This window comes from Gambusia affinis, linkage group LG23 (genome assembly GCF_019740435.1).
Source record: "Gambusia affinis linkage group LG23, SWU_Gaff_1.0, whole genome shotgun sequence".
Lineage (NCBI taxonomy): Eukaryota > Metazoa > Chordata > Actinopteri > Cyprinodontiformes > Poeciliidae > Gambusia > Gambusia affinis.
This window is the reverse complement of record NC_057890.1, coordinates 3,210,734-3,238,055: the sequence shown is the minus strand read 5'-3', so window position 1 is coordinate 3,238,055 and position 27,322 is coordinate 3,210,734. Positions and strand designations below refer to the sequence as shown.

At 40.0% G+C, this 27,322-nt stretch overlaps 2 protein-coding genes across 5 annotated transcripts in view; one reads left to right on the top strand and one right to left on the bottom strand.

Moving 5' to 3' along the window:
- ano2b (anoctamin 2b) overlaps positions 1 to 16,272 on the top strand; it is a 70,183-nt gene extending 53,911 nt beyond the window's left edge. For 2 of the 4 annotated variants that reach the window (XM_044107907.1, XM_044107908.1), the window contains exons 26-27: positions 10,071 to 10,176; positions 11,293 to 16,271. In XM_044107907.1, the coding sequence (XP_043963842.1) occupies positions 10,071 to 10,176; positions 11,293 to 11,649 (463 nt within the window). In that variant the 3' untranslated portion in view covers positions 11,650 to 16,271. Of the gene's footprint in view, positions 1 to 10,070; positions 10,177 to 11,292 lie in introns of all 4 variants that reach the window. The other 2 variants (XM_044107906.1, XM_044107909.1) reach the window with 2 other exon arrangements.
- A 3,559-nt stretch (positions 16,273 to 19,831) lies between these two features.
- LOC122826266 (U2 small nuclear ribonucleoprotein auxiliary factor 35 kDa subunit-related protein 1-like) lies at positions 19,832 to 25,858 on the bottom strand. The gene is made up of 6 exons (XM_044107910.1): positions 25,802 to 25,858; positions 25,638 to 25,706; positions 24,804 to 24,929; positions 24,653 to 24,721; positions 20,904 to 20,999; positions 19,832 to 20,073 (listed from the first exon to the last, which is right to left on the bottom strand). Exons 2-6 carry the CDS (start codon positions 25,677 to 25,679, stop codon positions 19,996 to 19,998), a joined length of 411 nt encoding a protein of 136 aa, XP_043963845.1. The 5' UTR covers positions 25,680 to 25,706; positions 25,802 to 25,858; the 3' UTR covers positions 19,832 to 19,995.
- Positions 25,859 to 27,322: the final 1,464 nt, after the last annotated feature.

Sequence of the window (27,322 nt, the reverse complement as noted above, 5' to 3'; positions counted from 1 at the left end):
CATAATCTGCAGTCCAGAACAGCTTTGTGCAGATGCTGAGATGTCTAGCTGGTTTAACTGGATTTCAAAGGATTTCAAATATTATCTAAAGCACTCATTCATTGTCATTTAATTTTGAGTTACAGACTCAATCAATAAAATAAACATGCATTTATTTAGTTTTCAAATGTTTATTGCATTAAATATACTTTTTTATTTTTTTGCAATTCTGCTCTTTGGAATGTAAAATAAGTACAACAATCTGTTATTAGCTTGGTAATTAGCATTGTTAGCTTCTCTGGCAGCTAGATGCAAACCACTGCTTACATGACTTTGTAGCCTTTGTCGTTTGTTTACTGCAGTTTTAAAACAGTGTCATTTTAATGAAAGTGGTTTGTCCTCTTTTAGCTCATATTCCGTAAATTTGAGTTTTCTTGAGGTTTCTTCAAAGTGAGGGAAAAACATCAACCCTTTATTCAGGCAACCGACAAGCAGTGCGCAGCAACAGGTGGGGGATGGAAATGTTATCAAAATGACTTAAAAATGTGAGTGGTAACAGAACTCCAGGAAATTAGAATGTGCAATTCCATAAAAACAAGATTATGACATTTTTGTTTTGTTTGTTAACCACCATAACTTTTCTCAATAGTCTTAGTGTTGGCCACAGACCCAATGCTGCCGGTGTGAGCTGCTTGGGAGAAAATAACGACGACATATTTTTGGAATGTGATGTGTATTGTGTTTTATATAGAAGCTGTACTCCACTATTTCTAAAGCTGCAGTTACAGTTATAATCCTGTAAGTGTTGGAACCTAAACGGAATGTCTACTAATTCAATTTGCTGAAGCTCCCTCTCCATTGTCAAGACTCATTTATGGCTCAGTCCCAGCCAAGTTTGGTGCCTCTCCACTGGAAGCGTGTCCCTCACTATGTGGGCGTGAATACCGACAGAAACTTGGGCAGAAATGTGGGAACGTGAGAACACGGGATCTGTGGTCGAGACTCTTGAAGATGTCGTTTTGCGTCTGTAACTTTGGGCGGCCAGTTTCTGGAAAAAAATCTCTCGGTATAATTGTTCGTTGCGAGTTGCCCCGTCCAGTTGCAACGAGCTACAAGTGCCACCTTAGATCATCCAATCATGTAAATCCATGAACCAATCAAGGAATGTAGTCTGCTGCCAATCAAATCTCTTGCGCACAATTCCTGGCCAGAACCAAAAAACATGGAGTTTAGCCTTGGCATCTAGAGTCTAAATATGGTCTAGACCTTTTTGCGGAAAATATGCACCGGGTTTTACCGGGGGGGGGGACATAAAAGGTTTAAGGTTGAAAACACCTTACTGCCAACAGTACAGCGTTTTCAATTCAATAATGTCAATAACTGCCAAATACAGTCCACCATTGTATATTCCACACATTTTTGCTGGTGCCAATGGCAAGAATCTCCTTTAGAATGTTAAAATAAAGCACTGTAGTGGGAAAGGTCACGGATGATGGCGGCCACAGACAGCCAAGGCCGACCTGCAGTTACATAAGTCGGCGAAGCAAGAATACCATCTTTGTGCTGGAGCGCCGTGATGCGTCACGGCAAAAGTATGACGAGACGCTTTACGCCTGTAACGGTTATTAGGCGTGAAATTGGTAGCAAATGTCCCAAGAAGGGTTTTTTTGTGTCCAATATGTACATCTCTGTGTACAACAGCTGTTTCTTGGTTCAAGAGCCAGTCATCCAGTTCTTGATGGCAAAAACTCCATGGAGTTAATGTCTTTTTATATATCCCTTTTGTCGTCCCACGTTGATGTTGTGATTGTGGTTGTATGGATGAATGCATGTCACAGGACAGGCGAATGAATGGATGCATGGTAGTGTCAAGTTGAGTAGAAAGGAAGGGCGGTGGGGGGGGGCTGACAGCATTGATGAAATGATCAGATAAGAAGACAAAGAAACTAGGCTTCTTTTATAAGGAGGAAGAGACTTAGCACGATGGAAAGATACCGGCATGGCAGACAGCAGAGGAGGAACGTAGCCACTCTGGGTGGTTTTAAAAAGATAACCGGTGTGACAGAACCGCTTAAATTTTTAATCAGATTTAAAAGCAGCAGTGTGACGGACGAAATAATCATTTCTGCATCAGTGGACTGCACATCTCTTCAGTAATGTTGTCGTCAAAGCTCCCAACGTTTTGGATTATTTTGGGATTTCACGTGACATTTTACGTGATTTTCACGTGACATTTTACGTGATTTTCACGTGACATTTTACGTGATTTTCACGTGACATTTTACGTGATTTTCACGTGACGGTTGGCTCAAAGTAGAAGGAAGCTTCTCGTGGCTTTAGTTCGGTGCCGAAGGTTTTTCTAAAGAACGTTGAGAACTGTTTATCATTGTCCTTTAACTTCACAATTATCCTGTCTTTTGCGGCACTCCCACAAAAAATAGGGAAAAATGTTGTAAGAATAAAGGAGTAGAAATGTGAATTATGGTAAATATGAGAAGCTTAACTAGAAGTAGGTCTTCTTGGAAAAAGAATACTTAAAGTGGTCATCTGAATCACGGAGCTCAGCATGGTGTGCTCCATAAGCCGTGGACGTCAATCAAACAGCCAATTACTTAATTTGTTAGTTAAAATAGATTACAAATGTACACGTGTACATTTTAGACCCAACTAACTGCTCCGTGTGTGTGTGTGTGTTTGTGTGTGTGTGTGCTCAGCTTAAAGAGAGCTCTGTACTTGTAATTCTTCACTACAATTGTTAGTTGGTGGTAATGAATCTGTAGGTGACGTTCATCCTGATTAGCTTAGTGCTACTTTCTAAATTACTGACAAACTGTTGGTGCGTCTGTGTACAGTACAGACTTAGTTAAGCTCATCTCTGTCTTTCAGCTAATTTACAATACACTCACTTGCCCTGTAGGTTTGTGTTTTAGAAGGTTTTGTGCTCAGCTTCTACTCAGGTATCTTCAAGTGACCTAGCTTAGCAATAGCATACCGAGATAGCATCACCCATCTTCTCCATTTACAAGAAGCTAAGGATTTTAATATTCCTCCACCTTCTTTCTAATATTATATGAAATCTATGCTAGTATTAGAGGCTAAGCTTAAAAACCACATCTCAGAACCACTGAAAACAGTAGACCCAACCAAGAAACCAAAAGAAAACATCAGCATTTAAAATGCTGTAAAAACCAACACAAAACAGAAAAACATTGTTTTGGTCTCGTAGCCGTGTTTAGGAGTTCTTTTACTGAGGCGTATTCTGGTCAGGACGTTTTCTCTCTCGCACGCATCGTGTCCGACAGATCTTCTGGGATTTATGGAGAAGGATGTTTGATGGCTTCCCAAGGGTTTTATACTGGAGTTCTCATAAAGTGTGAAACATCCTGACCAGAAAGAACGTTGTTCTACCTCCCACCGCCTCGAACGAAAGTATACATTTCTCTGTTTTGTGGATTTCGAACGGACATTTTTGCCTTCTTTTTTTGGTCACGTATCAAAACTACTGCCACACAAATAGTTTAAAACATGGTGGGTCCTATTTGAACACTTTTGCAAATGACCGTCTGTTTTTTGGCAAGCAACCGTGATAGAGCTGTATAGCAACTTATGAACTGCTTCCTGTTTTCAACAAGAGCTACTCCAGCAGATACAGAGTGACAGATACAATACATGAAGGTTCTTCTTCTGGCTTCGTCGACGTCTATAAATCATTGTGTAAAGTTCACTGCTCTGACATCAGGCTGCCTGTGTTTGTGTTCTTATCGCCCTGAAGTCAACCGAGGGCCAAGCAGCTATGTGAAGGATTATTGGGAGGTTTATTATTGGACATCTGTTCTTTGTGCACCAGGCAAAAATATTTACTCTTCATTTCATGAGCTGCGGAGATAAGCTCTGCTCAGAAAATTATTACCGCAGAACTAATAAGAGGGAATCCAGTAAGCATCATGCCGCAGATTTTGGATTTTGCTCCACTTGCTAAATTGTTTCCGTGTATGGGACGTTTTGACGTGAGTTCTTTATCCTTTTTAACGTTCAAAAACCCCAGTGGTCAGATGTTAAGGGTTCACGTGACCCGTTTTTGTCTTTTTAAAACCATGTGTTTTGCTGCTGTTTTTGCTGATTCCCATTATCTGAGACTGGCAGAAAATGGATGTCTGCGTTTTTCATTATCCACAAAAACACTTGTAAGAAGGCTTTTGGAATTAATCTGCAAACTCGCATGCAACTTCCTTCAATTTGAACCTTGTGTTCACTTAGAGTTACATGTTTTACAAATCACTGCTGAGATGAGAGAGGAAGCACGACATTGTTGAAGATCACCACTAAGGGCACGCAGTGGATGTAAACGCACAAAACTCCTTTCCAAAGGAGACGAATTGAACCACGTAGTAAGTAGATTGGTTCCCTTGAAGGACAACTTCTCTGTACTTTGATTTTATCAACAAGGCCTCAAAACCTGGATCTCAGTACAGGCGCCAAGTAAGGCGACACAAACGACGCTGAAGAAGCACCAGAAACTACCACGGCGTATTGTACTTAGAAAAACAAGAGGAGTACATTTCTGTCACAAAATCTCTGAAATTTTCTCGAAAAACTTGGAAACTTCTGAGTTTGAAAAGTGGAAAATTGCTAAAACAAAACTCAAGTTTTGAGGTTGGTCTCAGAAATGTTCTTGAAAAAAATGTCTGAGTTTGAAAATTCTCAAATTTTCTCAATAAACAAAAACAAAAAAAAAACTTCGTTTTTGTGAGGCCCCCAAACTGATTAAAATGCAATTATCAAAAATAATAATTTGTGGGGAGCTAGTAACAAACTTTATTTTTGCCTAAAATATCTTTTGAAAGTAAATAGGTGGTGAATTCAATCCCCCCCAAAGTTACTTTTGGCAAAAAGGCGACAATAATCCATACAAACGGACGCCGAGGCGCAGCCTAGAGCGTCGCTCACATGTAGCAAATATTTTATTTTCTAGTTCTTGGCTGCCCCTCCCCTTTCTGCTGCCCTGGGCAACTGCCCATATGGCCCACATTAAAAACCACCACTGGTCACAGTAACCCACTTGAATAAAATAAAGCTGCTCAATTAATGCAAACTGTTCCCAGCATTACTAAGTAGCTCAGGATTATCTTTCTTTCCTCCATCTACGTAACTATGACAAGAGATCCTTGGAAAAAAAAAAATCTTAAAAACTATGGGACTAAAGCAGAATGACGTATTACCTGTTTTTTGCTAGTTTTTTTGTTTTTTTTACATACTATTCTCCTTTCCTAATTCTGCTTTTCCTTTTTTTGCTTGGAAAATCTCTAAATAAGAAATGAGAGCGGATGGCAGATCTGTCATACCAAATGAAAAATCCATGCTCATCCATCAGGAGGCGGAATCAGCCCTGACAGAAGCCATGTATTCTGATGGGGTGTGTGTTCGCCTGTGTGTGTTTCTGGGATGGGAATGCTTTGACCCTTGTATGTCTGTAAATATATTTACAGACATACAATCCCAGGAGGCACGATGTTGGAAGCAGTAACTCACACACACACACACACACCCTCACACATGAGGTTCACATATTTAACCTTTAATCCATGAATCATAAAAACCATAATCACATTTCAATTCAGTTCAAATCTAAAAAGTACTTAATTAATCCCAGAGGGAAAGTAAATGTTGTTACTCATTTTATACAATTATCTTGAAAGAGTTGTTCTAGACGCTGATGGCTGTGGGCAGGACGGATCTCCTATTGAAGTCTGTATTACAGCAGTTCTGAAGAAGCCTCTGACTGAAGACACTTATTATATTTCATAGAAAGGATGGTCAGGATTGTCTGTCATTTTCTGTATCTTACTGTAAAATGACAGACACACATTGTTTTCGTTTTTCTTTACAATATTCATTACAATGGAAACAAAGTGATTTCTTAGCTAAGAGATGAGCTCCAGTAACCGAGCTGTAGATCTTAGCTTCAGTCTTGCTTCAGTCTTTCAAATCGGAAATCTCAGATAAAAAGATTGAAATAATATAACAGATGATGCTTAATTGAAGCTGTTGTATGGAGCCCTAATTCTTCACATTACTGTAGTTTATGAAATGACATTCCACAGGTGGCGGGGACACTTCCACTAACAAGCTAAAAATGCTAGTAGCACGGCTAATTATTTTGTTTGGCATCTGGCGCTTTTTTGTGAACTTTTAGTTGAATAAAGGTCCTATCATTTTTTATTTTTTTTGTGACAGAAACATATGCATTTCCTCTTTAATTCAGTTGAGACAGATCAGCTTGAAATGCTAGGAGAGGGGCGGGGAGTGAAGTCCAGATCACATTAGAAGCCGACCTTCGAGTAAAACACTGTAAAATATTGTCCAGTGAAAGATGAATAGATTAAAGGAGGAAAAGAGGGGAGAGGAGCTCAGTCTCTCAAGAAACATTCCTCATTTATGACTGTATAAGGAGAAGGAGTCAGCCATGATAAGACCCTGCTACGACACACACACACACACACACTTTCACACACACGCTTAGTGTTCATCCTCCTCACTGTTAGCTGCGTCCTCTTCATGTGAGACGCCTCATTCAGAGTGTTTCATCTTCAGAGGAATTTTTGCATGGCAGGGTGTGTACATGTGAGCGACGCTCTAGGCTGCGCCTCGGCGTCCGTGATCCGAGCGCTCACATTAATGTGACGTGGTTAACTGGTGAGGTCAGCCGCTTCCTGTGTCCTGTCACCACAGCCGACTCTCGCCAAAAGAGTCTTTTATTTGCGAGCGACTTTGTCTAAACCTGATGGAGCTTCATGTCGGGCCACACAACCTTTTTTGGGGTTTGTTTCGGAGAGAACATGGTCTTGATTTAATACATTTGAGAAACATGATTGATGGATGACAGAAGAAATGAAGGAGCTCTGTGATGTAAGCTGAAATGTTTGACAGTGGTTACTGCTTGAAAGGGAAAGTAGTCCTTTTATTTTCCTGACTTGGCTTGACAGGAAACTTGAGTAGCAATAAAAATGATTGGAAACATCATTTTATATTTTAACATTTAATTCAAATCCTGTGCGAATGCCAGTGTAAAACAGTGAGTTACAAAAATAGATCATACAAGTTTATTGAGAAGAACAGAGTTAGAGTATGAAACAGTTTGTTTGCTCAACACACCAGTGATGATTCAGTCTCATAGTAAACGAGTGTGTGTACATCTAAAGCCCTGCTCCAAAGATGTGGTTCTAACTGGTTTTTTCTCCGTCAGTCCCAGTCAAGAAATGTGGATGAAATGTAGATCCCCATTCAATGAGCTTTGTTTATTATGTTCCGAAAGTTGTGATCGCTGTAATAACTTGTGCAGCGATCAAAAATGAGCACATACCCGAACATCCTTTCCTTGCCGTTGTTCGAGAACAAAAGGAAAAGTCAGACTCGTCTTATCGGACCTCCTCTCTGCTCCGCTGCTGATAAAGAAGTCTGGGATGACGTCTTATTTTTTGTTCTTATAATTCACCATGTCACTATTTGCGTGAAAATGTAAAACCTGTTGCTGTTGAGCATTTTCGCTTACGTGTCTATCACGTCCTCGTGACAACTTTATGTCACGTTGACGTCAACTTTGAAACAACATGAACTCATAAATCTCTTATTCTCAACCTTACCAGCCCAGTGTCACATGAAGACCAGTTCCATGTGAACACTGTTTCCACCGGTTAGTTTAATGTGCGACACCGTGTACGCGGTCATGAAAAAATGATCCTTGCCCAGACATGTCTGGGAGACGTCCGAGTATGTTGGGGCCTTTAGGCCACACCCCTCCATCATTACCCAGACACACACCACCTGCTACACTGAAATCCACGTCTATTCTGAGAAAATATACCTAAAAAGGATTAATCACACGTAATACTCTAATTCTATTTTTCACTGATTCTGTTGGCCGATTATCTGTAAACAAACAACATATCAACTGCTGCATTTTCATGCTTTTCATTTTTATCCTTCCAAGTGATTTTTTTGGCTGATTGTGAGACAGTTTGGATTTGTTCTCTGTGATTGATTTTCTTGGTCTTAACTGCTTCCTTTGTTGCCTCTCGTATCCCCCAATGCAGTAATTTAACTTAATGCTGGCTGAACGGTTTGCTCTGTAGAAAGCAAAGGGTTTACAATGCCAGCCTTTGTTTCATAACCACTGAAACTTCTGTGTATTGATGACTCCGAGACGATTCATTGCCCAAAGATTCTCTTATGATTAACAATGAGCCGAGCCGAGCCAAAGTTAGCCTTGGCAGGAAAAATGCGTCTTTTATTCCACATCTCACGGGGAAGGACAGAAACTTTCAGACATATTTGTTAAAAACGCAGTCTAGACGTTTTGTTTCAACTTCTCCAGCTTTTCATACATACATAAACATTTCTGAATGTTTTTATGTTTCCGATTGTTTTTACCCTCGACTTCACTAACAAAGGCTCTTGTACATATTTCAGGTCATTTATGCACATTGATTTATTACTGGTTCGACTTATTTGGACAGTTTTATGTTTTAATGTGTAAATGTAACAGTGCGGCGATTAAAAAAAAAAAAAAAAGGAACTGGCTGCACAAGTTTGCATTTATTGGGGTTTTCTTGACAATCACAAAACAAAAAAAGGCTCCAAATTAAGCAAACTGCCTTAACCACATACCTACACATACCTAAATATTTTAATAAGTGACTCTCAAAATCAAGTTAACACATGTTTGCATGTTTGTATGTTTGCATCAGTTAATGAAAGTTATTGGTCCCTTTTTCTAAAACGCTGTTAATTCCAAGGTCACTAGTTCAAGCAGTTTAAGGTAAAAGCCAAGAATGCTCCACCAATTATCTAGCATGGTGGTTGTAGCATCATGCTGAGGGACTGATTTGATGCTGCTCCTATTAAAATATTGGTACATTGCAAAAACACAAAATCTTACCAAGCATTTTTGTCTAGTTTCTACTACAAACACAACAAAACTAACTTAGAAGTGAGTTTGTAGCAAGATACAGGAGCTTATTTAAAGTCAATAATTCCTGAATATTGATTTAAAAAAAATGTTTATGAAGATATTTGCACTTGAGGCTAGACAAAAAAAAAAAACTTGATAAGATTTAGTGTTTTTGCCGTAGATGAGTCCACATTTCAGATTTCAAAAGCCTTTAGCTTTGGCGTTAGCTCAAAATGTCCTGAGGACATTTTAGGTGTTCAGGACGTTACCTTTAGTTTATAGCTGTCCTAGTCCAATCTGATCCAATAACAGGCTTTTTTTTCACAAATATGTCTGTTTTCAGATTTAAAGTGCTAGCTTACAGCATGTGGTTTTAGCAGTCCTTTGTTAGCTTACCTGTGATAAGTAACAGGTCTTCTGTTTCCACCCAGTCTGTATTTATCCCGTAGTTTTTCTCTCATGCATCTAACCGACCGGCCGACTTCACTCCAGTTATTGTGCAGGTTGAATGAGGAAACCTAGTTGAAGTTGAAGTTTCACTTTGCCATTGATAAAGTTCTCTTCATTGAACTGCTGTGTCCTCGGCAGAGATGAACCGACTGGAGCTTAAACTTTTGGTCAGCCAATGAACAGCCTGTTGGAGCTATAAATACAGTTTTCACTTGCCTATTCCGTTGTGTCTTTCGTTCCTGTTTAACCATCTTTCATTGAATGAACTGTAAATACTTCATGATGAGTGTTTGGATAAGTGACATAAAACTCATAAGTGTTTGTGTTCAAAGTGAAAGACTTCCATTGAGAAATCTAGAGATAATTATCTCTAGATTTAAAGTTTTGACTAATCTTATCTTCTTAAAGTGGATAAGCAGCATTTTACTTTGAATTTCTTTATTCTCTCTCTCTCTCTGTCGGCCTCAGACGTTTTCTTCTCCTTTCCACCCTTTTTTTCCCTTCCATTCTGAGCGCGTTGGCTCTTTCTCAACATGCGTTTCAGGTCGTCTGCTGTTTATTTTCGCCTGCCACCGAAAAGATGATTTACAACAAGGCAAACGAAAGAGAAGAAAGCAAATAAAGTTGGCTGTGTTTTGAGCCCAGACTGAAGCAGAGAAGGATATTTGAATCAGCATCTTGTTTCTTGTTTTAGGTACAAGGACTACAGGGAACCCCCCTGGTCTCCTGATGCGTACCAGTTCTCCAAGCAGTACTGGTCCGTCCTGTCTGCAAGACTGGCCTTTGTCATTTTGTTCCAGGTACGGGTTTGTTGTGTTCCACTAATGCCTGCCTTTCACGCAGCAATGATTCAGAGAACATGCATAGCTAATCCAAAACGTTTAGATCACAATGTGCTCTTATGCACTTAATGATGTCAGACAGACAGTAAACAGCTTTTGTTGTCTGTGGTGACCAAATGTTGTGGAATTATAACTCTAGAATGTTTTTTACACATATTTGGCTGCTTACTATTTTTGCCAAACTATTACAGGACTTTAAGATAGAGATGCAGTTCCAATTTCACTTTAAAACTCTGTGTTTTTCTGGCTTTCCATCTGCAGAGGCGATGTCACACTGTGTGTATGAGAGCCAAGTCACCAGGGTTTAAATATGTCTATATATCTATAATAACTCAAAAGTATTTTGAATCAATGTGAGTTGCAACATTTAATTTTCTCTCAGGATCAATGAAGCATATTTTAATTGATTTGAGTTGAATAAAACTGTCTTTAGCATTTTAGAGCTCAGCATGATGTGCACCATTAGCTTACCTACTGTAAACAACCGTATAACCTATGGAAATTGTAGATCCTTTCATCAATTCTGGGTTTTTTTAAAAGGCTGCTGTTGATTCCAAATCCAGCCATTTCCATAAGAGAAACCTTCTAAGGATAAAACAGAATGATCTTACCGAATATGCCAATGTTTCCTTTAAGAAGAACTCACATTTATTTTTCGCTAAACCGTTTTGACACAAGGAGGAGGAAGGTTCTCTATAGAAATTGGAGTACTTTGCAAAACTGAAATGGAGACACTGTTTTTGTATCAAACGAGTCACATGATCAACAACCGGACGTTACTGCTGGTGCAAACCACGAAGAAGACGACGACAGGAAGTGGTTGGAGAATGATGCCACGGCCAGTTTTTCATTACTTGTCATGGAAACAAACTTATTCACCTTTGATTTTAATTGTGTTTCTTATGTAACGGTAGCACAACAATTGCAAACTGTGTTCTTTCGACACTAGCGGAATATTGACAAAGTCTTGCGCACATTTGCAATGGAAACGCAGCTAATGAGGAAAAAAGGTTCAGTTTATGTAAATACCTCATTTCAACTGTATGTTAACCCATGCTTCCCTCTCCCTCCCAGAACCTGGTGATGTTCCTCAGCCTCATGGTTGCCTGGGTGATCCCAGACGTCCCCAAGACCATCGTGGAGCAGCTCAAACGGGAAAAGAAGCTCCTGGTGGATCTGTTTCTGCAGGAGGAGAAGGAGAAATTCCAGCTCATCCAGAGCCTCTTCGTCAAGCCCAACAGCCAGTCGACCACGGCGGCCCAGGCCTTCCCCGTTCTGGGCAGATACAGCACCCTGCCCTCGGGCCCCACGGCCGGAGACGGAGGGGGGCCGAGGGCGAGGTGCAGGGCCGCCAGCTTTAGTCAGATCAGCGACAAGATGTCTTCGTTGCCCAGGAAAGAAAACGCAAACTCAAAGCACACGGCGGTGTGACGCGTTCCGTCCCTATCGGGGCGGAGGGATTAAGCTTAAACGGGGGCCTGTAAGCCAACGGACTCGGCCCTTTTCCTGTGTGTTACCTGTATCGTTTGTGTCCTGGTGTGCGTGACACAGTAGTGCGGTGGTGAAGTCATCACAGGTCTCCTGCAGAAGCATAAACTGGTCCTTGCTGGCCTCAGTGTGTGGATCTTTAACGGTCAGCCCTGAACGAACGGCTGTGTGAGTGTGCTGTTCCGACTCCCACGACTGTTCACCTGACAAAGTGTTGTCATTTCTTTCCTTTTTTTTTTTTACAAACTATTTAGTGAGGCACATGAGCTTCATAGCGTAGAGAAGCAATAATTACTATATTAGGTCGAATAAGTGATCAGAAACCTGGAAGAACTTCAAACCGACAGACTGCTTCGATAGGAAACACTAACCCACCAACAGACTGACGAACATCGTGGCTTAAACTTTAGGGCTGTCTGATCTGTGATTTTCCTACTTTGTGTATTTTTGTTTACAGATTTTGTAGCTCTCACGACATTCCATATTTTCTGCACTGTTTTTAATTCTCTTTATAAATTAGAAATAACTTTAAAAGCGGTTTACCCAACCGATCGTGACTGCTGATGACGGCTGCTGGTTGGTTCTTTCCGTCCCACTCTAGGTACTGATGGAATGGGAAAATGCCAATGTGGGACACTGTGGTGCCGTTCACCTCCTTCCAAGCTGTTGTATCAGAACTTTGTGATCTGTGAGGCTGAAAATCTCTTCTGAGCCATAAGGAACTTCTCCTGTACTCACCATGACAATAATACACGGGGAAGGCCACTTGTGAATGAGACAGAGTTGAACTACACTCACTGTGTTTATGCTAAATTAAAGAAAAACTGCATCCATGTTCCTTTGTAATGAAGCAGTGGAGTTCTCCTGGGATCCGGGTTCTGACCGATGACCTTTATGTTGCGTTGGTGAACTTCAAAGTCTTTGATTCTTCAGAGACGCTTCACAGGTTCTTCCTAGAATTCTCACCCCTCGAGTTTTTTGTTTTCACATTTTGTCACATCGCATCCACAAATTTGAATGTTTATTTGGATCTTATGTGATAGAGCAACACAAAGCAATTCATAATCGTGAAGTGGAAGAAAGAACAGGACACATTGTTGTGTTTCCTTGCAGCAAGAAGATGTTTTTCTGCATTGAGTTTGCATGCTCTCGCAGTTCAAGCATTGATTCTCTCCGGGTACTCCCACTTCCTCACATAGTCCAGAAACAGAACTCTTACTCTAAATTGCCCTTAGGTATGAGTGTGTCCATGGTTCCCTGTTCTGTGCATTTGTGTTGCGCTGAGATGTACTGGGAACTCGCCGAAGGGTATTCTGGTAAAAGCCAGCCCCTTGTTCTGGACTCCGCTTTGTCCAGAGAGTCTGGGCTGTCGACTGTTGAGAAACAATCCCTTGCTGGAGGAGTGGACTTTTAAACAACTGGATCTCATTTTACCCAGTCGCTGTCGTCTGGCTGTGACATATGTAATGCTCTAGCTTGATCAAGCTTTCCAGAAATTGTGTGCGCTGTAAACAACTCCGTGGGGAGTAATGCCAAGACATCTTTGCCAGCAATAAAATGTCTTAAACATTCGTCTCGCTCCGACTTTAATTGCTCGATGCGTCGTTCACTTCCTCCTCTGCCACCTCCTCATTTGCCAAGCTTCACAATCAACTTTGTCTATAAGTCCTTCTGTTCGCTGATTGGCCTTGAGTGAAATTCATCTGTATAATTCAAACTCAATCAGAGAAACACTAAAGGGAGATGAGAATTGAGTGGAATTGCTTTGGAAAACAATGACCAGACTGATCTAAGGGGTACTCCACCTTCTGCCCCAATGAAGATAAACCCCTCATGATCCTGCAAGGACAAGACAATAGATAGTTTGTCTCCCACAAACTATCCAAAGAACCATTTATCTGCAAGGCTTGTAAGGTGCATCTCAACATCTAGTCATTTTTTTATACTTGCATATAATAATATTTCTTTCACTTCATAAATGTGCTAACGCTGTGTTGGTCTATCATATAAAACCACATTAAAGCACTCTGAAGGTGGGGGTTATAACATGTCAAGTGTAGAACAGCATAAGGCATTTAATTTTAGTAAGAGTTCTCTAGCAAACATTTTTACAGCAGTGGTTTTGAGAAGAATTACATGACATATGATATAGTTGTTGTATGTTGAAGTGGAACTGAAATCTAAGCTGTAGTTTTGCTGTAAGCACTAGAGATACTGCAGCTATTGTGAAGGAAAAGCTTTTCAGAACAGCAGCGACGCTCATCAGCGTTCGGTTCATGAGGCCCTTTGGAGCCGTTGCAAGAGTGTTTTTATTGCTAAGCTTTATGATTAGGTATTCGACAGGCTGCGACAGAGCAGATGTTTTCTTAATTTCTATTACGTTTTGTAAAGTCTGTGAAGCGTTCTGCTGTACTCAGTATTCACGAGAAACCTACTGTGCTGTTTGTTCATGGAGTAATGTTAAAGCTAATTGTCCGATGTTATGTTGAAGTAGGCTCGTTTTACGACCAGGTGATCAGCTCTATAACCAATATTTAAACAAAGCTGAACCTTCCACTAATACTGTTATCTAAAAGGATCATTATTATTAAGAATATGCTCATCGACAAACAAGCCTGAACACCCAGATGAAAGTCTTGAAATACAATGAATTGGATCCTGTCGAGGATCTTGCACCAAATGGATCAGAGCGTGTGCTGTACGGGTACAGCAACGGCCTAATGGGCTCGACACATGGTTAGTGACGAACCGCACACAACGCGACAGTTTTCCATCATTTGGGGTGAACCCAACACACAGAACACGGTGGCAACATAAGCAGCGCATCAAAGTTGAACATTTTCCCAACTTCCTTGTGTGGCGATGCTAGCCCGTGGTTGAACGTCTACGTGTAGGAGCTTAAAACTTCACATGCATGGATTTTGTTGGTCGCTTGGCTGAAGGAGAGCAAGTGGTTGAGGCCTCATCGCGCAGGTTCCTTTAGAAATGAATAGAGAGGAAACGACATCCCCTCTCATGTGTCAAGCCCATTATGTCTGGGGTCAGCAACCCTTTTGGCCTTGAGACAGCTCAGATATTTTGTGTGACACAAGTCATGCAATTCATTTCATGTGAGAAGAATAGCAAAAGCATAGTCTGCATGGCTCACAGCGTACGCACCGTATCCCCAAGTTTGTGGGAGACTTGAATCTCGTGAAAACTATGTCCAACTCAGACCAGTCCGTCCAACTCAGACCAGTCCGTCCAAGTGCTCAAGAAGTGTTGAGATGTCCCCGATCAATGTGACACATCAAGGGAATTCATTTCTGCTGTTCAAAGCACAAAGTAAGACTGTAACTAAGATCACCATTAAAACTAATCTGCATGTTTTTGGTCTATTAGGAAAAAAAACCCCAAAAACATGGGTTTTCTAAAAATACAAAAAATATCACCTTCCTAAAACAATGGCCTTGATAAAAGAGATTTTTTTCTGGGTCAAACTCTTTAGTTCATTGGATGATTTTACACTAGAACTGCAGGTGCTGTGTTAACGTTGACCTTTTCAAAACAAGGACCGGCTTCCATTCCATTAACGGTTTCTGGCTGTTAACTCTTAAAGATTACTCCAACATACATATACTTGTGAAGTAGCTGTAGTGTGGATGAGGTGGTGACTGGGAACCGTCAGTAACTCCACAAACCGACGAAATGCTGTAAAACCTTCGATTCTGTTTCTCGCGCCTTGGTAACTGTTCCTTATTTCCAACTGAAGACAACATGCGTCTGTTCAGACAGGACTCAGTCACAGACTGTTATCTTTTCATGTATTGAAATCTTACTTTAGGAAATTGTGATAAAAGGTATATTTGTTATATAAGTTTCTGTTGTTGATACTTACCTAAGCTGGTGTATAAAATCCTAAATACAGATTTGTTAAATGGATTTAAGTGCATTTTTTTCCTTCTCTTATGTTCATTTTGTTATGGAGATGTTGAAAAATACAAACATTTATTGGGTAATCTAATATTTACAAGGTTACCTCTTTAATAGCTCAAATTAAACTCAAACCCACAATTTGTTCAATCTTTCCAACAACATGGCAGGCCTCTTTTTTTTTTTTTTTTTTCTCCAGCCGTCAAATAAACTTCTGAACATGATGTTTTTTCCCCCCCTGATAAAGAAACATTTTCATCTCTCTCTGAGACAGAGTCTTGGAGATTTCTGCTTCCTCGTCTGAAAATGAGAGTGAAACCATCGTGAATTCACGCCGCGGCCTCCGTGTGCGATTCGGTTCCAGATGTGAACACAACATGTGGAACGCCGCGGCAACAACATCGCATCGTGAGCTCTTTGCTTTTACAGCGGGACGCTTTTAACCGCCACCAGCTGCCGCGGCTGAGCAAACCGACATCCTGAAAGTGGCATTCTGGGACTCGCATTCCTGACATTTACTGCTCTGTAGGAGGAACTCTGCCATGGACTAATGAAGGAGATGTCATATCCCAGGAACTGCTGGTATGTCCTTGTAATCTACATCTGGATGTACAGCAGTTTTCTTTTCCGCTCTGATATCCATCAGCTCTTTCTGTGACCCTTTAAAAGCATCGAAGATTTGAAAGAGTCACGTGGGCTGACGAACGTTTAGTGACTGAAGGCATGTGAATATTTATTGTGTTATATGAGACACAGACAGACTTCAAGCCGATAAGTGATTGTGATCTGTCTTGTTTGAAAACACAATTCTGAGAAACAGGATTACTTGGAGTAGAAATATAGGAAGTGAAACCAGGAGCGAGAGGGAATCTTTAATAAACAGCAAACCATGAGAAGGTATTTTCCCTGCTTTACAAGTTCACGTCTCCACACAATTGGTTTTATTTTTTTAAAAGAACAAAACCTAAGTTCCCCGATTTGTGTTCACCGGTGAGTCAGTAGCTGCGTTTCCATTTACCAATGTGCGTAAAACTTTGTCGCTTCTTCGCTAACGTCCAAAAAGCACAATTTCGCAAACAGACGTGTTTAAAGAAGAAGCAATTAAAGTCGCATGTGAGTAAGTTTGTTCAAGTGATGCATCATCGAAAAACGTGCAGCCGCATCGTCCTCCAGCCACTTCCTGTCGACTTCCTCTCAAAAGACGAAGTGTTTCCATTGCAGTTTTACGAAATCCACAAAATTCAATATGGCCGAAAAGCCACCGCATCCTAGCACAGAAACATATTTTTTTTAAAAAAAGGTTTTATTTTATTTTTTTAAATTAACATGTTTCCACTAAGTTAATATATTTTCGTAATTCCAATTTGCGCAAATATATAGTCAGTGGAAAAGCAGTTATTGTGTAGGAATAGGAGGAAATAGGAGGAAATTCTATAATATATGAGAAGCTAAAGTCCCTGACAGCCGCCAGTCTGGAAGGAATTACAAAGCTATTTCCACCACTAATATTCACTAAGGGAGACAGAGTGGAACAGTGGTGAGCTTTTCCCAGGAGTGGTCAGCCAATCAAAATTACTCAAAGGGAACATTGGCGAATCACCCAAGAACAGAAGAATCCAGAGCAATATCTGAAGCTGGCCTTCGTTATGGTCACTGTTGATGGTTTAACACAGTGGATGGGAACCGCATCCAACACCAAAACCACCGTCGACTAAAACAAACCCCAATTCCAAACAAACATCCTGACCTGCAAACATTTTGGAAAAAAAATTCTGCAGACAGACGAGGCTAAAGGGTAAAGCTAACAGCTTTTCAGCTGACATGTTGGTGGAAGGACCTGCTGCTGCTGGTCGACTTACTGTATATGTTAACAAAGCACAATGTTCACAATGGCCTCTGTCGGAATGTAGAAAAGTGGTTGTTAGTGTTTATTTCTTCATTTTTTTTAAAAACACAATTCCATACCCTTGCAGAATATTTAAAGCATTCTACAGAATAGGTTTATTAAACTTTACATGGCTTTTTAAATTGAAGTGATTGGATTTTCTATCTGTTTGGGAACAGAAGCCGACTCCAAAATGAGCCTAATTAGAAAGATGAGTATCAGAAAGTGAAACGTCATCCATCTCTATCGTTTCCATGCCTTTGTGTTATATTGTTTCCTGCCTCCGGCTAATTCCTGGCCTGCCCAGATTCGTTTCATCCAAACTCCTATTTAACTCTGGAAAACTAACAGGTTCACCAAGACTGCTTCCTGCTGAAATAAAAGAATCAAACTGAACATGAAAAACAGAATCCTACATCTACAATGACTGGTTAAGATATTTTTTAATCATCCGTGACTGGCGGCGTAGCGTAGCGTAGCTTTCAACTCAGCATAGCTCGCACATTAATATTCCCATTAATATTCACGTCACAACGACTCAAGAAGAGCTTGTACATGTTCACCAACACGTGTGTCTAATTAGCCCTTTGAATTCTTTCCCCCACTTTTACACAGCAGGCACTCAAACATGTAGAAACAAGTGAACACGGGTTGAGCTCATTTTTAATTGCAGTGCTCCATCCAGCATCCCTACTTAGTACAACAGAGAAACACAAGATGAATGGAATCCATTAAGTGAAGCTGATATCGTTTCAGAGAATGAGTGTCAAAAACAAAGAGCTACTATAACCATGTGATAGAGCCGGAAAACCTAAACTCCAACCTACATTCTACACAATCAAATCAAACCGTGTCCTAAGACGGCCAAGCAGAGGTTTGTTTAGCTCCAGAATAAATATATAGTTAGCAGAATGAATATAGTTAGCTTAATAACTAAACATTTAGCTTGATAGCTCAATATTTATTGAAAAAGCTAATATCTAGTTTACAATCTAAATATTTCATTCTATTCTAAATATTTAGCTGAATGTTTAAGCTTAACTAAAAATTGAGCTTACTAGCTAACTATTTAGTGAAAGAATATTTTGCTAACCAGGCAGTTAATTTGAAGCTAAATATTTAGCTAGGAAACTAATTGTTTGACAAAATATGTATACAAACATTATATTTAGCTCAATAATAAATATTTAGCTCTTAGCCAGCAAAAAGCTGGCTAAGAGCTTAACTAAAAATGTAACTTACTAGCTAAATAACAAGTAAGTTATTTAGCTATTTAGCTTATTTAGACAGTCTACTTAGACTGTCTAAGTAGACTGTCTATTTAGTTCTGACCTAAATATTTAACCATGAGCTTGCTAAATATTTGGCTAGTTCCAAGCTATGACACTTTATATTTTGCATAACCTATTTGATTATTTATCTTGCTAGCTGGGCATTTAATTTGAATCTAAATATTTAGCTAGCAAGCTAATTGTTTGGTTGACAAAATATCTAGCATACAAACAGCATATTTAGCTTTAACCTAAATTATTATTTAGGCCTGAGATAGCTAGATATTTAGCTTAACTAAAAATTTAGTTTGAAGTTAAATATTAAGCAAACAATAAAGATTTAATTCTACTCTAAATATTTAGCTCTGTGCTAGCTAAAAATGTTTAGCCTTTGTGTGTAACTTAAACGGCTCCCCATGACTTACTTATGTTCATAAGTGGGTTTATTCTGGAGCTGACGAATCACTTAAAAACAGGATTTTTAATCTCTACAAAATGTGTGCAAGTCACTTTATATTTTGCATAATCTATTTGTTCCAATATTCCTGAAACGTCTCTCGGCACACTTGACCTTGCTGTACACTGCTTAACGTTTCCTGTAGCACTGATACAAGTTCTTTCATATGTCAGTCTGATTCATGACCAGGTCACACCTTAAACGCACACAGCATAAAACATCCACACAGATGTACAGGTGAAAAGGGCTCTATATGTGTATTTGCACATATTCCACGAATAAAAGGAAGTGCAGACAAAGCAGGAACTTCCAACACCCACGCTCCGCAGTATAGGGAGCCCAGCTGGGACACACCCTGTTGTCCATCCATCTGTGCAAATACATTAACTGTGAAGTATGAAACCAGGGTTACTGAGTCTTTCTAGAACTCTTCCAAAAGTGATTTTCTTTCTAAAGTTAGGTTTAGGCTCATCTTTGAACACTAGAAAATGAAATAAAGCAAAGACAGATGACCCTGAAATGTTTTTATTATTATTATTAATAATAATAATAATAATAACCGTTTGCTGTATTTCGAAAGCTCAAAAACCTTGTAAACTGGATCTATTGCCACATCTTTATTTTTCAGTATAACGTAAATAAAATGGTTTCATGTCTCATAAATGGAACGCTGTACGGAAACTTGTAAATTCTAACCTTATGCTCTGTTACAGTTATAGCTATGACTCTTAAAGAAACTCTTCACGCCGTCGCCTGGGATGCGTCTACATCCTGGTAACAAGCAGGTGGACGGCGGCGCCCTCCGCCCCCCCCTCCTCCGCCAACACCTTCCTCTGGAACTCCTAAAGGACGAAACGGGAGAGCTGAGAAGTTAAGGGATTCTATTTTAAAGGATGTTTAGCTCTAAGTGGAATAGCAACGATAGAGAAAACGGATCACAAACCTCAGGGTTTGTTGTGGACATTTTATGGAACAAACCACCACAGAGTAGAAAGACAAGAAGTTATCCAATTCTCTTTGCTAAAATAGATCAAACTTATTCTAATGGCATCAATTTTCACAGATTCTAATTACCAGGTCTTGTTCGGACCTGGCTGAACGATGGAGTCTAAGGAGGAGTGAATATCCACCCAAACAATTCTAGAAAAAAAATTGTTAGAAAAAATCTTATTTCCTGAGATTACTCTTAGAAATTTCCAAAGTGCTTTCTTAAAAAAATGTAAAAGATTAATCTAAAGTTTTCAGATTTTTTTTTTCTCTATCAAAGTTTTGACTTTTCAGACTCAGAAATGTCCTTGTCAGAAATGTTTCTCTCAAACATTTCTGAGACAAACTTCAGAATTTCTGATTTATTTATTTGTTTTTATTTTTGGTGGAAAACTCTTTGAATAAAAGTGAAACAAGAAAAGGATCAAAAAGAAGGGACAGGAGGCAGATTAAAATGTGAAGAAAGAAAAAAATAATCTCCTCCTTCTATTATCTCGGCCAACGGTTCATTGATTTGTTGTTTCATTCTTGTTTTTAAGCACAATCAAAGAAACGGTTCCAATTTTCAGTATTCCTGTTTCTTGCCCAGAACTAAACTTCATCATTTCCTTCTTGTCATCTTATCTAACTACAAAAATCAGACTTTTCTGTTTGTTTTATTTTGTTTCTTCCATTCGTCTCTCACCCTGAAGCTGTGGAGTCTCGTCCGTCTGTCCTGCAGAGTCTTCTCCTGGCTGGACGTCACTTCTGCTATGTGCCTCCTCCACTGCTGCTCTCTTTCCTGAAACACCAGAGTTTCAGGCATGCACCAGTTCAAACAGTGATGAATTACTAAATACACTGTTACAAAGATCACTGCAAACTGGATTCATTACAACATGGATGTGAAAAATCAATACGATTCCATTTCTGACCTGGACCATCGATGACCACTTGAGTGATTCTTCGTAAACATGTGACAACTTGTCAGAACCCGGGTTTCCTTAAACGTTTTAAACCACTTTGAATAATAAACTCAACTTAACGAACCGTTTGATATCTAGGATCAGTTGGAATGTTTGAGTGATTGAACCGAAATGACTTTTCTTTGTACAGTTGGCACTATAGTGCATATATAATGACTTTATATTCATTGGTTTCCTGGCACTTTCTTGGCCTTTTGGACCGATTGCAGTCTGTAAAAAGTCTGACCCACCGATTCCAATTTTGGCCGATTTGGATTTTCGGGTCTGGAATGTCGCTAGCAAAAAATAGTTGACTTGGCAACAGTGCAGACATGACCTTGACATGGGCTGGACTGTCAGACCAAAAGAGGACAGGGGTTCATCTTTAGACCTTTGACAAGCCCAAAAAGATCGGTTTATGATCTTTCATAAACCGATGTCCCAAAATTAAGAACATCTGGGCCGATTTATTAATGCATATATGGTATTTCACAGACTTTGAAAAAGGCTGAGGTTTTATTTACACCTGTTTGGTTACACTGTCCTGTTGTATCACCTGGTTGTATCCACCCAACCAAGTCAGTTTTCTTTTATCATACAGTTTGGTTGCCGATGTAACCACAGCAACCAAACTTTAAAACTCTGAGTGATGCTTGTAGAAGATCCCAGTCTCCTCGGTCCAACAATCAGCAAACACGTTCTGATCCCAAACTGGGGCTGCTGGCGGTTTACCCCTGACCTCACATTGGTCTCTCGTGGATCCGGTTCCCTTCTGTTTGTGTGCTTTTCAGGGAAATTAGTAAAAGATGGAGAGGACTGGAAATATGTTCTCCTTCTGCATAGAAGGACTTGACATGGATACATGTGAAATGGCCGGTTGCGATTGCTCCAAATGACCTTGGCCTGCCATCGATTAACATTTCTGTCATGCTGCGTACTTGTGTGTATGCAGGCGGGTGTTTCAACAGCTGTAGAGGATGGAGGAAGTTGATGTGAGCCAGGGAGACATTTACTTTCACTTTAAGGCAGAGGCTAGCTGACACACATGTGGCGGAGGTGAAATCAGGCAAACCTTCACATCTTCAAGCACTTACTTGAGAGCTACTTGTGCCAGTAGAACTTTTTCTAATAATGCTAACTTGTCTAATCTGTTCATGTATGTGACGTTGATTTAGCTTCAGTACTGAAAAGAAAAAACATACAATGGCTGCGGATTAATAAATAAATTAAAAGTATCATCTGCATAACACATTAAACCTTTTTGCTGGGTTCCAACTGGGGCATTTGCTTAATTTACTTGAAGGCATCGCTCGAGTTTTGCACAGCTGAATGGTTGCCATGGGAGATTAAAGGATTTCTCAAACAAATCTAACTTTTAGGATTTGGGTCATGCAATCAAAATATCTACATATGAGCCTCATTGAAAGGAAAAACTCACACCGGCCAATGTAAAACTGTAACCCCGACAGAACGCTGACCACAGCTGCACTGGTTCTCTCTTCCTCCAAGAGATGGGTTATGAAAACCCAAGGTTGATGCATGTGGTCCTGGACTAAGTTACTGCAATGTTCTTGTTTGGAGTTTGCAAACAACCCTAACCCTTTGTTCATGCAACGACATAAATCATGTGCCAATCAAGGAACACAGTCTGCTGTCAGTCAAACCACTTGGCATCACAGGATCTGATATCGGCCGAGATGAACTGCTAACCATGCTAAAAACCAGCTAAAGCCACACACATGGTGAATGGAAATAGGAGCATTCCAATTGGTTACTTGTGTCGCTCTCAACTAAACTTGTTAAGGTTACTACATAAGGTCATTTGGAGACTAATCTCGTTTATTGTGCGTTGTCCAATGAAACCCGACCCCCACAACCACAGCCAGGACCCTCTGATACTCCATTGAAATTATGCAAAATCTAGATGTAACCTGGAGTAGCTCACCCTAACTGAGCTTGCTGACTGATTTATAATGTCAGTGTTATTATGTCTTAATCCAGTGTCAGCGGCTACAACACTGGATTAGCCATCCAGTGTCGTAATTATAACAATTATTTATAATAGCAAAGGCAATTAAAAGTATGTTGTGGAGCAAAAGTACTCTGAATTTTTTTGAATGCTCAATCAACCAGCCAACCTTCCTACCTTCCTCCCTACCTATCTATCATCCTACCTACCTACTTTGCTTTGTGGCATAATAAAAAGTTTTAGGAATATGCTATATTTACTCATTTTTTCCATTCCCAGAGGGCTGGTGGAATTTTGTTCTCTCATGTCTGAAACGGACTATTCCTCTAACTAACCTTAAAAGTGCATTTCTAGCTACATTAGGTCTACATTTGGGAGTCTGAGGTTTTGCCAAAACCCTGAAGTTCCAATTGTTGGTGGCTGTTCAAATCTGGTTTAGAGTTGTTGCGATCAGCAAGAGTGTGCATGACTAAAGGTTTAGGTGGGGGTTTAACAGAAAGTACACTGACCTTGAGGGTAAATGTGTTTTTATTTAATTTGAGACCCTAGCAGAAACACTGATGGCAACAGCAGGCCAGGTCCCTCGCCGGTTTAACCCACTCCTGTCAGAATCGAGGCCTTCACAGCTGGTTTTTGTATGTGTACATTCCACATCCGTGAGGGTGACCATCTGTTTTGGCAACTGTGTATGTTACTTTGTTTGAATCCACACGCCGAAGTCTTTTTTCCCCCCCTAACGTGCCAAATGTGTTCCTGCCGCTGCTTTGTGTGTGTTCGTCTATGCAGGCAGGAACTACTGATAAGACTTGACTGTGGGCCAGAGTTATCTTTCCATGGGAGTGAATCTGATTTAACTGGCAGCTATAAAGTGAAACTGGATGGAAAATTAACACTCTTTGATGCAAGTTCACTCTGCTGCAATTGTTCAGCCTGCTCCTTCTTGCCGACTGGTTAAATCACCCAGGTTTCACCTGGGCTGGTCTCAGATCCTCAGAAACGTCTGATAATAAATCACTTTAAAAAGCCTGGCAACCTCCTTGCAGCTTTCTAGTTGACGTTTTAAAAATGTTGGCTTAATGCAGATTTCTGCATTTAAGTAAGACTTTTGCCCAGAGCACCACTCTGTTAGGGGTGGTGGTGCTTTCTCCTTCCTTACATCAATCAATAGAATGATTAAACTGTTAAGGGCTTCGATCCAAACTGCCTCTGCCTCCCCCCAAAGAACCTGGCAAACTGCTAACTGCGCCGACGGCCAGAGTGATCTGTCATTACACCCATCAGCTTCAGCTACTACTGCTTGGCTGCTGTAGACAACCTGTGTGTCAGTCTTGGCAACGTATGTGGTCTGTCATCATGCTGGTGATGACAAACAAGCTGTCAAGGTTTAGCTCATTTCGCTTAATAACTGAAACCGCCACGTTGAGCCGAAGTTCGGAAACATTTATTGTTTGCTTTTACAGATGTACAGACTAGTTTCGTTTGCGTGTGTGTGTGTGTGTGTGTGTGTGCGTGTTTGATAACCTTCTTGCTGTCTTCTATTGCTCTGAGTCGTTCTTTTTCCTGCTGCTCCCCTTCCAAGCGCCGGCGGGCCTTACGCACGCAAACATGGACGATCAGAAATGTCGACGTGGAGACATTTCATGTCCTGATTGGTGGCTGTCGTTTCTCTTACCCTCGCCTCCTTTGTGTCTTTCCAGTTTTCCTCCAAAGCTCCCTGGTCCTCTGGGGAACCTCTGGTCGAGCTTCCTGACACTCCCAGAAACGCGTAGTCCTCCTCTTTACACAAACCCCTCATTGACTAGAATCAGCCGGAAAACTTGCTTCAGAACCAACCAGCCAAATATCTCATTCAGCCAAAATAAGTCAAGTAAAATGTCTTCTACAAGTTGGACCCCTGTTGTTGTTCAAATGAATGAAATTGGTGTCAAACATTTTGTGTTGCGTTTGTGCAGCAGATTTTTGTGTTTGAGCTCCTATCATTAAAAAAAAAACCAAAAAAACAACATCAGTAAATGTGTCCAGAGGTCATCAAAGGTCAACCAGTTAGTTCTCGTTTACAAAAAAAGTCTAACGGAGCCAGTCAACTGTGCTGCGTTTGTGCTGCGACAAAATTTGTTTGTGCCGTTATAATTTTTAAGATCATAAAATAAATGAATAAAAAATTTGAAATGCCGCACAGCCACTTGCTATAGAAAGTTGAGGTACTTCACATCATAACTTGTTTTGTTTTTTTTAATAATGGATTTTTATTTGACAGTATTAGTGGTGGAACTTGATTAGAATTTGTAAGCAAGTTAATTGCAGCATCAGTAGTTAATCGCAATTTTTCACATTTTATTTACCAACAAAATAAGCAACATCTTCACTTGAAAATAATTTGAGAGCCATCTCTCGTATTATTGTGCATCCTTCATAGGAAGGCCATGGCAAGTAGCCAACACATTGCTGCACAGTTATTACAGGATTAAAGCATAATTCATAAGAGTTAAAGTTGAACTTTACACACCTTAGACATGGGGATACTTTGGAATCGTTTCACGTGAGTCATCGTTGCAGCAGATGGCCATACAGCTCCCTGTTATGCAGACAGTTGTGATTTTTTAAATCTATTTTAAGTCGTAGAATTACTTCGAGCAAATCCTGAGCCCAAGAAAAGAATCATCCGCTCACCTGTTTGACCAGAAAAAGTGACAACCTCGAGGCTTCCTCTCTGATGTTGTGGATGTTCGTCCCATCTGATCGACCTTATGAAGGTTTTTGACCAATGACCGCACGCTGCTTCCACTCCAGTCATTTCCTCAGCACAGTGGCAAAAGTGACACTTGTTCACTAATAAAAACTCAAGCGGCTAAAAGAGAGTATGAGATCATTATGGTGGCATGTAGCAATATGCTAGCTGTGCCTGAAGCCTAATAAGAAGGCACTCCTTTTTGTTTGTGACCTATATTAATAATAAATAAAAAAAATCTAAGATTTTGTTTGATGTGATCTTTATAGTCATTTTTTAGGTTGCTTTTTTTATAAAAATGGATACAAATAATAGAAGTTGCAGTGAATTGGGGAAAATAATGATCAGGTATTGATCAGATTCAAATGTCTTTGTAAATGAAGTCACAGGTATCTTTTCACTCATCATGTCTTAACGGAGGTAACAGGATCTCCAGCAGGTTGCTAATGGGGAGCAACAGATTCAAGAACTGTTATAATGGTGACAGCTTGAGAATTATTCATGTGTTTCTATATAATAACAGTAAAATGGTTTTGTGGCTGTCTTGAGAATGTTTCAAATTGCCCTCTGTAATATTCTGGTTACTAAGAAAATGTCCTCCCTACTTAGAGGTACCTACTTCAGGTAAGTACCTGAAGCACTTAGGTAAGTGTCTGGGCATCAGTTCAAATGAACACACACAAAGTGTGTCAAGAAAAAATCTGGAGGGGATAAAATCATAAAGGGCAAAAAAAAAAAGCTGCATATCTTAAGATGAGCAACAATAAAAAAATGTTTTCCATTTTTGTAGATGCTCTATATTCAGATAACACTGCAATTGGATGAGTCTGCCCAGCTAACACAGGATAGCATGAGTAGAAGATTAGATGAATGGAGTTAGCTTATGTCATGAAAACTCAAAACATGCTGGATATTACTCCCTTATTGCTTTTAAGCCAAGGAGTGCGAAAGAGGCTTAATCGTGTTTGGGCTCTGTCCATTTGGTAGCTGAATCTGATCCGGTTAAAGTTAAAGAGAGAGAAGGGTCATAACTTTAATACTTTGTTGGCATGACTACACGGACAGTTCTCTGACCTCAATCTCTCCTTGGCCTGTGTGCAAGTGTGTGCGTGTATGTGTGTGTGATTTGTTAGCTAAGTGCTAGACATTGTTGTTAGCTGTTGTTAGCCTGCCCTGCGTACGTTTGGGTTGAGATCGTTCCACGATCCTCAAGGTGACGATACATTTTTAGATTAGGATTTGGACTTAATTTGGTGCTTAGTTCTTGTCAAACTAACAATGTTCCAATATTCAATGCTGTAATGCTCAGCTCCTCAAGCTGAGTTTTGATTAGCTTCAGACATGTTTAGCATGTTGGGTAGTTTTACCGTTGAACATGCCTCACTGTAAAAACCTCAAAGTAGTAAACTAAAATTAAATGTAGTCAAATACCTAAAGCATGATATAATTAATCTAAGCAATAC

Excerpts from the sequence above, each read along its gene's own strand:
- LOC122826266 (XM_044107910.1), bottom strand. The coding sequence starts at position 25,679 with ATGACTCACGTGAAACGATTCCAAAGTATCCCCATGTCTAAG. Across the intron at positions 24,930-25,637 it reads AAAGTATCCCCATGTCTAAG|TCAATGAGGGGTTTGTGTAA; the intron begins GTGTGTAAAGTT and ends GGCTGATTCTAG. Across the intron at positions 20,074-20,903 it reads CGAGACTCCACAGCTTCAGG|GAGTTCCAGAGGAAGGTGTT; the intron begins GTGAGAGACGAA and ends TTCGTCCTTTAG.